Here is a 13,907-nt window from a genome sequence, read left to right on the forward strand (position 1 = left end):
GTCTTCTCTTGTGTATTAACAAAAAAAAAACGAAAGTTAAATTTTCATCTATTTAATAATAATATAAAATAGTTTATCTCTTAAGATTGTTAATCATTATAATTTTTTTTTTATTTTATAACTAAGATTCTTCAAAAGCAAAAAAGTAAGAAGTATATGCTAAAAGTGGCTGAAGAAACTAAAATTTTAAAAATCCTAAACCAGAAGTTCATAAGAAACATGTTCCTGAAATTGAAAAACAAAACTAATAAAATGAAACATGTGTGGACGAAAAAAAGTTATTAGCAAGGATCAAACATCTATATCTATATCGACTGACGAATCAGGAAATCTCCAATTCAAATTATTATTATTTTTTGTAAAAGATGCTTGAATTTTGAGGATGGGAATTTGATACTAGAAAAAAAACGGTAAGATAGATAATGGTGAATTAGCGGATAAAAAAGGCGTTCTCGGAATCTGAAAGTTTACTTTGAAAATGTGTAACATGTCTAAGAGAAAGCACATAAAAAACGACTAGTAAAAAAAGAAATGAACAATAATAACATATAAGAAAAGACGAGGAAAAAAACCATCAGAGATTCAATATGATGAACTGTTTGAGTACCGGAAATTGTCAATGACATACAATCTTGCTAAACATATCCTAAAATTTTTAAAAGCAAAAAAAGAAAAAAGTACATGTCAAAAGTGGTTGAAAAAAGCTAAACTATGAGATCCCAAACCCGAAACTCATAAAAAGCGTGATTTTGAAAGTTAATAAGCATAACTAATAAGATGAAATATGCATGAAAGAAAAAAATGTTAATAAATATCAAGAATCTACACCAATAAAAAGATTTGTAGAAGGTATTTTGATTTTGAGGATGAGGATGAGGAAAAGAGTTTAATATCAAAAATAGAGAAAAAAAATCAAATTTGAGAGATAATGATGAATTGGATGATAAAATAAGACGTTCTCAAAAATTGGAAACTTATCTTGAAGTACCTAGCACATAAAGAAAAAGTCAACTAAAAAGGTAAATAGTGAAAAAGGAAATGAAAAATAATGGTGCAATAACTAATCAGAGAAAACAGAAAAAATAATTATTGGAGATCTAGTATGATAAATTGTGAGAGCACCAACAAGTACATTGGTTGTACAATGAGAACAATTTTGATGAATCTATCATCAAAATTTCTTACATTCCAAAACTGGTTGAAAAATGAAACTGTAAGAGAGATCCAAACAAGAAATTTAAAGGAAGTATTGTTATCGTAATTATTTGATAAGTATATGAATCAAATTCAGAAATTAAAATCGCTAAAATACAATGTTTTATTATGGTTTCTTTTGTGCATTAACAAAAAATAAAGGTAGGATTTTCATCTATTTATCTTATTATATAAAATTTGGCTTTTAAAGTTGTTAATTAACATGATCATTGAACATATCATGACATGACATGTATCAATAAAAATTGTAATATGTATCAAAATATGATAAAAAATATCTTTTGCTTAAAATCTAAAAAAAATTAAAAAATGAAAATTATTATTACAAAAACTATTCTTTTATGTTTTATAATGTTTTAGAAAAGAAAATTACTATTACATAAACTTTAACATTATCTTAAATAAAAGTTTTCAATTCCCATTGGCCAGGATTTAAACGAAAAAGAAAACAAACCTTTTTTTGGTTAGGATTTAAAAAAGATTTTTTTAATTAGGATGCTAGAAAAAAAAATGTTATCGCATGTATTTATTTCTTAAGATTATGTTAGTTAGGATAAAGAGTATTACAGCCTTTCAGTCTCATCAGATTATCATAATATTTAGAAAATATGTTGTTCTATCTAAATATATTACACATTTTTATTAAATTAACTATCAAATTGATTAAAAGTGCATAAAAGAATATTATCCATTCTTTCCTTAAATAAAAGTTACAGAATTACCTTATATAATTAACATATTACGACAATTAATGATTTTGAATAATAAAGATTTGATAATAATTTTTGTAGCATCCATCATTTTTGTTTAATTTATATTATTAAAAATAAACATCACATTAAACATATAATAAACAATATAATTTTTTTCATATATGTTCTATTTTAAAAAATTTAAAACAAATGTAAATTACTAAAATTGTTAAAAATCTTACAATAAAACTTTTGTGAACAATGATTTTACTTTTTTTTTCTTTAATACAAAGATACAAATGATCATAAAATCATATGTATATGAAGTATCATTTAATAGATATTCAAATTATATATATATATATATCTATATATATTATTTAAAATTAAACGATATACCATATAAAATACATACATATGTTAATTTTGAAATTTGCATTGAAAATGTATTGAGACCTGAATATTTAAATTTTGAAATTTGTATTGAATTTTTAAAAATGATTATAAATTATCAAAATTATTAGAATCTCACATCGAAAATTTTGTGATTAATTGTTTAAATTTTTTTGTTACAATAAATATACAAATATTAATAAAATTATATGAGTAGAAACTAGGAAACTTCAATTAAATATGCATATTAAAATATACTATATATTTATGTCAATATCATTTAAATTTAATTATATACTAAAATAAATAAAATGATTGCTTTGATTTATTTATTTTAATTTATGTTGTTATTCCAGATTAATTATATACTTAATATTTACTGGATTCTCAATTATTAAATATATTTATTATTTCATGAATACAAAATAAATAATAATACGTAAAATAATGTCTGTTCGTTCTCAGTTATTTAATAATATATTTATTATTGCACGGATTTTAATCTAGTACTAGACCCTGATCCGCGCTCTAGCGCGGATTTGAATTTTTGGTTTTTGGTTATTTATTTAACTAAATAATGTATTTGTAATATTTGATGTATTATATTCACCAAGTAAATAATTTTTTTGGCATCTTAAACCATCTATTCACGATGAATATTCGATATCATATAAAAAAATTGAACAAATAGACGTAATTAGAGAATTGTAGACGATATATAAAAACAATGGTCATTAATGTAAAATGTGAAGAAATATTATATTATGACTTAGTATGGCATAAAAGATTATAAATTTGTTATACATGTTTAAAGAAAATAAAATGATTTTTAAACTTCTATGAAAAATTTAACATATAAAAAAAAGCGATGAATTAGTCATCAAATTGTATCAAATTTCATAATTTTATTAATAATAAATTATTTATAGTCTTTGTTTTTTGTCAAGATAATTATTAAATGTCCATAACATTAATATGTTAAAAGGCCATATTATGAAAGCCCATGTTGTAACCGTTTTTTTCCGGGAAGTGTAACAAAAAAAAATTACATTTAACTCTTCGCTTTGTTTAAGTTTGTGTCGGTAAAAGATTAAAAAAATCTCTCTATCTTTTTCAATGTTCAATTTGAAGCTTATTATGCGGAAATCATATGAAAATATAGGTAATTGGTTGGAATCTCTATATCTTTATATTCTTATAAATTTTAAATTTATTGTTTCCTCTTCTGCAAGCAAATCAATTACCGAAGTAATAGATCAATTGGTTGGAATCAAATCTATTCTTATAATTAGTGTAATTATGGTTACAGTTTCTATATTTAATAGGTACATTAAAAATACGACATTGAAGATATTATGTTGTGATTAATAGAAGATATTGGATTTTGAGTTTGTATTTATTGATTTGTTTTTTTATAAAGCTTAGAAAATCAATGGGATGATTGGTTGGTTGATACATCTTATAAAGAAAACGAAAACTATAGGTGGTTTGAATATTGTACATCGATCGATGCATGATGTAAGTTGACTATATAAAACCTGAACATGGTCATTTCAAACTAAGTATAGGTAGGTTATATGCATTTGTTATATTGTAGTTAATATATTTTAAATATTACATAAGTCAAGTGATTCACGTTTTCGTAAAAATAAAATTCAAGTTCATTATTTGGTCGTACTCGTACGTAATAAGCTACGTTAAATATGATGTATTTTTAGGTTCATTTAATGACATTAAGTTTAAATTTGATTAAGAAAAACTCATTAATTTAACTGGAAAAGACAAACATTAAAATATATAGGTTTATTTAATGAAATTAAGTTTAAATTTGATTAAGGAAAACTCAATAATTTAATTTTCCAACAAGCATTAAAATAAAATAGTTTAATTTAATTTTCAATGGCATGAAAGTGTAAATAAGTTAGAAAACTTCGGATATTTTTTAACGGGTAATCGTAATATTTTTAAAAATGGGTGAATATTTGGTGGATGGGTGGGTCCAAATCTCTAACCATTACAAAACAAGGGCGATCCGATTCAATCACTTGTCCCCTCGTTAACATCGAAACATTTCTCCTCAGAGACAAGAAGGTATGCAGCTTCTCCATCTTCTTCTTCCTTGTTTCACAGTGTTGATGAGATTTAACGGTTTGTTTCCTCTGTAAACCAGGATCTCAGTCTCTTATCCAGCAAATGGACGCCTCAATGATTACTAATTGCAAATCCACTGCCTCCCTTCCCGTAAGTGAACACTCTCTTTCTCTCATGAAAATCATTAGTCATCAGTGACATTTGTAATGTTTGTTTGTTGCTAGTCTTTGTTCCTGGGGAGATCGGGAGGTAGTCTTAGAAGCTCCCAGTGTAATGTCATGATGGGGAAAACCATTACCTTCCCGAGCCAAAAGACTCAGACTTTGAAGGTTAGCCGGAAGAACGTGAATAGGAGGTGTGGTGGTGGTGCGCTTGGTGCTACCTGCAGTGGGGATAAGATTCTTGTGGCTAACAGAGGTGAAATTGCTGTCCGTGTGATCCGAACTGCTCATGAGATGGGGATTCCTTGTGTTGCTGTTTACTCAACCATCGACAAGGATGCATTGCATGTCAAATTGGCTGACGAGGCTGTTTGTATTGGTGAAGCTCCTAGCAACCAGTCGTAAGTTTTTTTCCTTTTCTTCTTCTCTTAACATGCAGCGAGTACATATCAATTTTTGACCATTTCTTGTGTTCTATGTGTTCTCTTGTTACAACTATTTTGAATAATAATGTTTGATTTCCATATGCTTGATTCCTGCAGGTATTTGGTGATACCGAATGTTCTGTCAGCTGCAATCAGCCGAGGATGCACAATGCTTCATCCTGGATATGGATTCCTTTCAGAGAACGCTCTTTTTGTTGAGATGTGCAGAGAGCACAGGATCAACTTTATTGGACCAAATGTAAGTTCTTTAAACCATTTGCAGAATATAAGAAATTCATTATTTGAAAGCACTTAACCGTATTTTAATGTCTCATTGAGTGTCAAGTTCATTTATTAATTAAGGTTTATAATAATAGAAAAGAAAATGCTCTCTAACTGGATCATCTGCATCTCTTCCTTAATTTCTGCAGCCTGATAGCATCCGTGTCATGGGTGACAAATCAACTGCCAGGGAGACGATGAAGAATGCAGGTGTCCCAACTGTACCAGGGAGTGATGGACTATTAAAGGTATTATGCTGGATCATCATTTGTGTATTTCAAGTTGAGTCACATCAAAATATCCCTTGAAACTTTCATGAGTTGAAATTTATTGTTACAGAGCACAGAAGAAGGAGTCAAGCTCGCCAATGAGATTGGGTTCCCTGTGATGATCAAGGTAAACTATTTCGTTTCTATAGTACCCCGAAGCAGCAATTCAAGTGTTTACACTGTTTTTCATGTTACAGATTACCTTGATTCTCACTTAAAATTTGCTTAAATAGGCATCAGCTTAAGATTTTCCTTCTGGTTATTGAATCTCACAACTGGTATATTTCTTGATTCCAGGCAACAGCTGGTGGTGGTGGACGTGGAATGCGTCTTGCTAATGAACCGTCAGAGTTTGTGAAACTGCTGCAGGTATGGAAAACTGATCATACTGAATTCTGATATTTGATAGGAATGTATCACAGAATCTTAACTCTTTAGTGAACCTAGAGTGTCATGATCTGCATCATATTTCTAACTTCCTCAACTACAATTGTACATGTATGAAGATATTGTAGTAAAGTACAAGTATTATAGTGTTAGCCAATCCCTTTAACTACTATACCATTAAGATCTGTAAATTTTTTTAACAACCTTTATTTTATTTTTTTCTTAATTTGCTGTTCTGCAGGCAGCAAAGAGTGAGGCCGCGGCTGCTTTTGGAAATGATGGAGTTTATCTGGAGAAGTACGTCCAAAATCCCCGCCATATTGAGTTCCAGGTATACAGTTTTGTCCAGAAGTTGTTCAAATGATCTGAGGATTTTTGAGAAGAGGATAAGTTTTCAGTATATGGTTGATCCTGATTCTTGGAGTTCATTTTCATGCTTTTACTTTTCATTAAATGGAACCTCTGCCATTCTTTGTTTCTTCATAAAAAAAGAATGAATTGATCTGAAGAACTTCAACTTTATTTTCCACACTTTGACTAAGCACAAATATTTTTTTAAATCTTTACTGTGCTATCAAAGGTTCTTATCTACAGCTGTTGGATTTAGATTCTTGCAGATAAATTTGGAAATGTTGTGCACTTCGGCGAGCGTGACTGCAGCATCCAGGTATCATTTTTATTTGTTGCTTAGTGGTCTAAGAACCAAAAGAAAAACTTACCGATAAGTCTTTAGACCATTTCGCTTTACTAATCTTCCCAAGATCTGCTAGACTGTGTTCTCTGTAGTAGTTGCTCAGATGCAAATAAATGAATAACTAAATATTCACTTGACAACAGAGACGGAACCAAAAGTTGCTGGAAGAAGCACCTTCTCCTGCACTGACCCCTGAGTTGCGAAAAGCCATGGGTGATGCAGCTGTTGCAGCAGCAGCGTCGATTGGCTACGTTGGTGTTGGTACCGTGGAGTTCCTTTTGGATGAGAGAGGTTCCTTCTATTTCATGGAGATGAACACTAGAATCCAGGTTGGATAAGTTGTTATGACTGCAAAGTATATATTTATAATTCAATAGAATCTTTCCTTTAATCCAAGTATCCGAAGCAGAATGAATAGCTAACGTTTTTGGGGGATTTAAAATAGGTGGAGCATCCTGTGACAGAGATGATTTACTCTGTTGATTTGATTGAAGAACAGATTCGTGTTGCAATGGGAGAGAAACTGCGTTATACACAGGTATTACCGTATGACTGGTGTCTATCAGTATCCTTTATGAAATTCCATATAGACGAAGGGGGTGCTACAAAAGCTCTTCAATTTCTGGATTAATTTGTCTCTACAGGATGAGATTGTGCTAAGAGGACACTCTATTGAATGCCGTATCAATGCAGAGGACCCATTCAAAGGATTCAGACCTGGACCTGGTAATGTTCTACCGTTTATATGCAACATTTTACCAATTTTTAGCAACTGACTTTTGATTAAAAAAATGTTTTTTGACACAATAACAGGAAGAATAACAGCATATCTGCCATCTGGAGGTCCTTTTGTTAGAATGGATAGTCATGTGTATCCCGACTATGTTGTTCCTCCAAGCTATGACTCTCTTCTTGGAAAGGTATACTACACTGCATGTGTGTGATTATTACATTGAAGTGTTTGTATTCCAGAACTTGTAATTTATGTTCTTACGTTCAATTATGATGCCTTTTTTCATTGGTTTCTTTTTGACATTCATGGTGTATTTTATATTTATTTTAGCTTATTGTATGGGCTCCAACGAGGGAAAGGGCAATTGAGCGGATGAAACGTGCACTTAATGACACTATTATTACAGGTATTCAGTGATAACTTTCTGCTGATTCTGCTATGTTTATGTTTTACCATTGTTAATATTTCGCCGACACTTTCTTTTGTTGCACTTCTGATGAAATGTTTTCAATTCTGTTTCTTGTTTTTCTTTCATCAGGGGTTCCCACCACCATTGAGTACCACAAACTTATCCTTGAAGTTGAGGTGTGTGAAATAAACTAGCTAGCTGTAGTCTTAGTGAATCTTTTTATCAGGAAAGTATGGAGTTTATAAAATTTACATGCTGGTAACAGGATTTCAAGAACGGAAAAGTTGACACTGCTTTCATCCCCAAGCATGAGGAGGAATTAGCAGAGGTACTTACAATTTGTCTAAGACCCTTTACTCGTCAAAATCATCATTTGTCTATTTTAACTTATGGTCAATGCTATGTGTGCAGCCTCATGAAATTGTGCTAGTGAAAGATTTGACAAACGCAGCTGCTTAGAATCCATCAGCTCTTAAGATGAAACAGTAATTTTCAGAACACGGGGGAATCGTTTATGCCAATGCCCGCAAAGTCTTCATCCACTTGGCATGATCTCAGCGATAATTATGTTGTTTTTCTTTAGAGTTCATGGTATTCACAATACGTTCTAAGGGAATTGTCGATTTGGTGCGAGGATCTATGAGAACTTCATTTTCAGACTATAAGATGTGATGTTTTATAACTGTGGAGGTTTCGGTAGACTATAATCAGTGTGTTACCTGTTTATCCTTTAGAATTTTCTGCTTGACATTTCTCTCTTCCTTCTTTAGATTCTTATGGTATTTTTCTCTCTGGAGTATCTCTAGGGAAGTGCATTCTTAAGCATGTGTGCCAAAACTATGTGAAATGCTTTGATATGCCCTGGAGGGTCTATGTGAGGAAGAGAAAGAAGCAGCTGGAAGAAGGAAGAAGAGAAGAGGAGACTGCTGACGGGGAAGAGGTTGTTACGAGTTAGTTACGATCGTTTGAAGGAATGTACATGGGCCTCAAGTATATAAGAGGACCCATGGTCGTTTAGAGTTGGGGGGGATTTTGTATGGGCTTGACTCTGAGAGAGGAAGATTGTATTCTGGCTTAGTACTCGATCTGTGAGACTAAGAGAGGGTAGTTGGGCGGATCTTAATCAAATACACTTCAGTTCTAACAAATTGGTGCGTTTTGAGCGTTCTGGATCGTGAAACTTCGCGACGATGACGAAGAAGACGAAAGACGCCGGTGATAATCAGTCGGAGCCGTTGGTGACGATAGAGGGGTTATCGTCGACGTTACAGGAGCACACAGCAGCTCAGGTAGAGACGAATCGGAGATTTACGGAGTCGTTCGTTGAGCTGGAGAAGAATGCGAAGGCGATGGAATCGCGAATCGAGAAGTCGTTAGAAGCGAAGATCGAAGCATGTTATGAGAAAATGTGTGATTGATTGGAGAAGAAATTGTCGAAGAGTATCGAGATCGGGGATGATTCACCTCCTCCTTATCGTCATCCTAACTACCAGGTTCATCATTCCAACATGGAACCAGGCCGTAGTGTTAGGAATGAGGAAACGGTAGATCGGAGCTTCGTAGTTGGGAATAGAGATAAAATGTTGAAGAGAGTAGAACTACCGGTGTTTGACGGTGAAGATGCGTATGGATGGTTCGCGTTAGCGGAGAGGTACTTCAGGATTGCAGGTTTTGATGAGAGATCGAAGCTTGATGTAGTTTCGGTGAGTCTAGTGGGAGATGTTCTGAGTTGGTTTAACAGCGAGACACACCGGCGAGGATTTCGAAGTTGGAAGGAGTTTAAAGAGAAACTAATATCAAGGTTCAGCAAAGAGAAACTGAGGGATCCAAGTCAGCCTTTCTTTGCAGTAAAGCAGACAGGGACAGTGGCTCAATACATTCATGTGTTTGAGGATTTGTCAACACAGGTGACGGGGTTAACAGAGACGCAGTTAGAAGGCATATTCATGAATGGGTTGCAACCAGCAATGAGGGAAGTGGTGAATATGTCTAAACCAGTTGACTTGGCTGAGATGATATCTACTGCGTATCAGATGGAGGATAGTGTATTGTACAAAGTGGTGTGCCGAGAAAAGCAGCAAGATTCAAGAAATACATTGCGTGCAAGTAGTTCTAAAAACTCTACACAACGAAGTTCAACGGGGTGGAGTTATAAACCGGCTCCGGAAAAACAGGTGGAGACGGTGCAGCAGAGGCCGCAAGTACGATTGACAGAAGCTCAAATTGCAGAGAAGAAGAGATTGGGTTTATGTTTTACCTGCGATGAGAAATGGTCAAGGCAACACTGGTGTCAGAACAGATCGTTGCAGGTGTTGACAGTGATCAATGGAATTGAAATGGAAATTTTGGATCAGTCTTTGATCGAAATTGATGATGAGGTCGATGGAACAGAGACAGCAATGATGGGCCTATCACTCAATTCCTTTCTGGGGCTTTCATCACCAACGACAACAAAGCTTCTGGGCTATTTGAAGAAAAATAAGGTGATAGTGATGATAGATAGTGGTGCGACGCACAACTTCATTTCTCCAGCCACGGTGCAAAAAAACAAGTTGAGCACAACAACAAATCCTAATTTGAGTGTGTTGCTTGGTACTGGCATTTCAGTTCAAGGCACAGGGGTCTGTAGCAATGTGGAGTTGTCACTTCCAGATATGTCTTTCCAAGCTGAATTTATAGTTTTGGAATTAGGAAACGTTGACGTTATCTTGGGAGTGCAGTGGTTGAGAACGTTGGGTACTTGCGTTGTAGATTGGGAGAAGAATGAATGGTCATTCTGCTACCAAGGGAAACAGGTGTTGCTAAGAGGTGATCCTTCTCTACATGGGAACGTCTCTTTAAAAACCTTTTCACCTGAAAGGAGGGTACAAAAGAAGGGAATTTCAATGGAGGTTAAGAGTGTAGAGAAAATGACGGAAACAGAAGAGATGATACCGTCGGTAGTGGCTCAGACGCTACAACAGTATGAAGCGGTTTTTCAGAAGCCAAAAGGTTTGCCACCATTGAGGGGGAGAGAACATTCGATTGTCTTACAAGACAATTCGAAGCCTATAAGCGTCAGACCTTACAGGTATCCCCATGCTCATAAAGAGATCATGGAAGTGCTGGTGCGAGAGATGTTAGAAGAAGGGCTGATTCGACCAAGTATTAGCCCATATTCCAGTCCGGTCTTACTGGTTAAAAAAAAAGACAAGTCACACCGTTTTTGCGTGGACTATAAGGCGGTGAACAGAGCCACAATTCAAGACAAGTATCCCATACCGATGATTGATCAGCTATTGGATGAGCTACACGGAGCACAGTGGTTTACGAAGCTGGACCTGCGATCAGGTTATCATCAGATAAGGATGCAGGAGAGTGACATTGAGAAAACTGCGTTCCGCACCCATGACAGTCACTACGAATTTCTGGTGATGCCATTTGGACTTACCAACGCACCTACGACGTTCCAAGCTTTGATGAATGACGTTTTCAGAAAGTTCTTGCGGAAATTTGTTTTAGTGTTCTTCGACGATATACTGATCTATAGTTATACGTTGGAAGAGCATGTGAAGCACATAGAGATGGTGCTGGATGTGTTTGTGGAACAGAAGCTATTTGCGAACAGGAAGAAGTGTGCGTTTGCTCAGAAGCAGGTGGAATATCTGGGTCATGTGATCTCGAGTGCAGGAGTATCCACAGACAATCAGAAGATTGAAGCAGTTCAGAAGTGGCCAATACCGAAGGCAGTGAAGGATTTACGCGGATTCTTGGGGTTAACTGGTTACTATAGAAAATTCGTGCAACACTATGGGTGTATTGCTAAGCCTCTCACTGAACTATTGAAGAAGGAACAGTTTTTATGGCTGACATTAGCGCTGGCCGCGTTTGAGGAACTGAAGAGAGCAATGGTATCAGCGCCGGTGCTCGCTTTACCCGATTTTACAAAGCTGTTCATAGTGGAATCTGATGCGTCTGGGTTTGGTTTGGGAGCAGTCCTAATGCAAGATGGTCATCCTATTGCATTCTTCAGTAGGGGGTTGACCAGTAAGGAGCAACAGAAACCTATATACGAGCGCGAATTGATGGCAATTGTACTGTCTATACAGAAGTGGAGGCACTATTTGCTTGGAAGAAGGTTTGTAGTGAGAACAGATCAGCAAAGTCTTAAATATCTTTTGGAGCAGCGAGAGATTACACTTGACTATCAGAGATGGCTAACAAGGATCTTGGGTTATGAGTTCGATATTGAGTACAAGGTAGGGAGCGAAAACAAAGTGGCAGATGGCTTATCTCGTATCGATCATGCCACTAAAGCTGAAGGGGTCACAGTTGATTTGTTGGCGTTGACAGTTCCTTCGGCTTTGGAATTACAAGATTTATATGCGGAGGTTGATAATAATGTGGAGATACAACAATTGGTTGCGAAGTTGGCAGTGGGGAAGGAAGTAAAATGCGGGTTTTCTTTGACGAATGGTCGTTTGTTTTATAAACAACGTCTCGTCATTCCATCAACGTCAGCCTTTATTCCATTGATTCTACAGGAATCTCATGACAGTGTTATGGGAGGTCATGCAGGCGTGTTAAGGACGTTACAACGAGTGAAGCTGAGTTTCTATTGGTCCAAAATGCGGAAGAGAGTACAAGAGTATGTCGCCGCCTGTGCAATATGCCAGACACACAAGTACTCAACGCTTTCTCCTGCTGGATTGTTGCAGCCAATAGAATTACCAAATCAGATTTGGGAGGATGTAGCGATGGACTTTATAGAAGGGTTGCCTACATCACAAGGAGTGAATGTCATACTGGTGGTGGTCGATAGGTTCAGCAAGTATGGTCATTTTCTGACTTTGAAACACCCCTTTACTGCAATGGATGTCGCGCATAAGTTTGGTAAAGAGGTCATTCGTTTGCACGGGTTTCCTAAGTCGATCATTTCTGACAGAGACAAGATTTTCTTGAGCAAGTTCTGGAAGGAATGCTTTCGCATGGCGGGCACAAGATTGAGGTTTAGCACTGCTTTCCACCCTCAGACAGATGGTCAAACTGAGGTGTTAAACCGCTGTGTGGAAACGTATTTGCGCTGTTTTGCTTCGTCACACCCGAAGACTTGGTCCAAGTTTCTTCCATGGGCAGAACTGTGGTATAATACAGCATATCATACGGCTTTGAAGTGTACTCCGTTTCAGTTGGTATACGGACGAGAACCTCCGACATTGTTACCATATGAACAGGGTGCGAGTTCGAACTTTGAGGTTGATGCAATGTTGAAGGAACGTGACGCGATGCTGGGATCTATTAAACAGAATTTACTCAGAGCTCAAGCTCACATGAAGAATAATGCTGATAAGCATCGGCGTGAGTTGGAGTTAGCAGTGGGCTCGATGGTGTATTTGAAATTACGGCCCTATCGACAACAATCAGTCAGTCAGCGTCTGTTTCAGAAGTTAGCTGCAAGATTTTATGGCCCTTTTGAAGTTTTGTCGAGGATTGGGAAGGTTGCGTACAAGTTGAAGTTACCAGATCATTCCAAGATTCACCCGGTTTTTCACATATCTCAGTTGAAACCTGTGATTGGGAGCCCAGAGTTAGTTGTGCCTCTACCTCCGGACAGCACGGAAGAGATTGTGGTGGAACCAGAGGATGTGGTTGATCATCGTTATGACGAAGATGGGTTTATGGAGGTGTTGATCCGTTGGCGTCATTTACCTGCGCATGAGACTTCGTGGCTTAAAGCAAGAGAGGTAAAGCATCAGTTTCCTTCTTTCTCACTTGAGGACAAGCTGAGTCTCGCCAATGGGGGTATTGATATGTCCTGAAAGATCTATGTGAGGAAGAGAAAGAAGCAGCTGGAAGAAAGAAGAAGAGAAGAGGAGACTGCTGACGGGGAAGAGGTTGTTACGAGTTAGTTACGATCGTTTAAAGGAATGTACATGGGCCTCAAGTATATAAGAGGACCCATGGTCGTTTAGAGTTGGGGGGATTTTGTATGGGCTTGACTCTGAGAGAGGAAGATTGTATTCTGGCTTAGTACTCGATCTGTGAGACTAAGAGAGAGTGGTTGGGCGGATCTTAATCAAATACACTTCAGTTCTAACATGCTTGCATGCATTCCATGAAGTTATGGAGTGTGGATAAGAGACAGGTGCGTCAACGAGGTGGTGGTGCGAACCATGA

General features: G+C 35.9%; 1 protein-coding gene across 3 annotated transcripts; it reads left to right on the forward strand.

Moving 5' to 3' along the window:
• Positions 1-4,266: 4,266 nt before the first annotated feature.
• LOC106350529 (biotin carboxylase, chloroplastic-like) lies at positions 4,267-8,477 on the forward strand. 3 transcript variants are annotated; one of them, XM_022702327.2, is made up of 17 exons: positions 4,267-4,391; positions 4,471-4,541; positions 4,616-4,953; positions 5,095-5,236; positions 5,409-5,507; positions 5,599-5,655; positions 5,826-5,897; positions 6,157-6,246; positions 6,523-6,582; positions 6,753-6,938; positions 7,055-7,147; positions 7,254-7,335; positions 7,423-7,529; positions 7,673-7,748; positions 7,881-7,927; positions 8,017-8,079; positions 8,163-8,477. In XM_022702327.2, exons 2-17 carry the CDS (start codon positions 4,494-4,496, stop codon positions 8,208-8,210), a joined length of 1,608 nt encoding a protein of 535 aa, XP_022558048.1. In that variant the 5' UTR covers positions 4,267-4,391; positions 4,471-4,493; the 3' UTR covers positions 8,211-8,477.
• The last annotated feature ends 5,430 nt before the right edge of the window (positions 8,478-13,907 follow it).

Source organism: Brassica napus, chromosome C5, assembly GCF_020379485.1.
Source record: "Brassica napus cultivar Da-Ae chromosome C5, Da-Ae, whole genome shotgun sequence".
Classification (NCBI taxonomy): domain Eukaryota; kingdom Viridiplantae; phylum Streptophyta; class Magnoliopsida; order Brassicales; family Brassicaceae; genus Brassica; species Brassica napus.

Coding starts and splice junctions, on each gene's coding strand:
- LOC106350529 (XM_048756553.1), top strand. CDS start 4,290: ATGGGTGGGTCCAAATCTCTAACCATTACAAAACAAGGGCGATCCGAT. Junction 4,542..4,615: donor AATCCACTGCCTCCCTTCCC/GTAAGTGAACAC, acceptor GTTTGTTGCTAG/TCTTTGTTCCTGGGGAGATC. Junction 8,080..8,162: donor ATGAGGAGGAATTAGCAGAG/GTACTTACAATT, acceptor CTATGTGTGCAG/CCTCATGAAATTGTGCTAGT.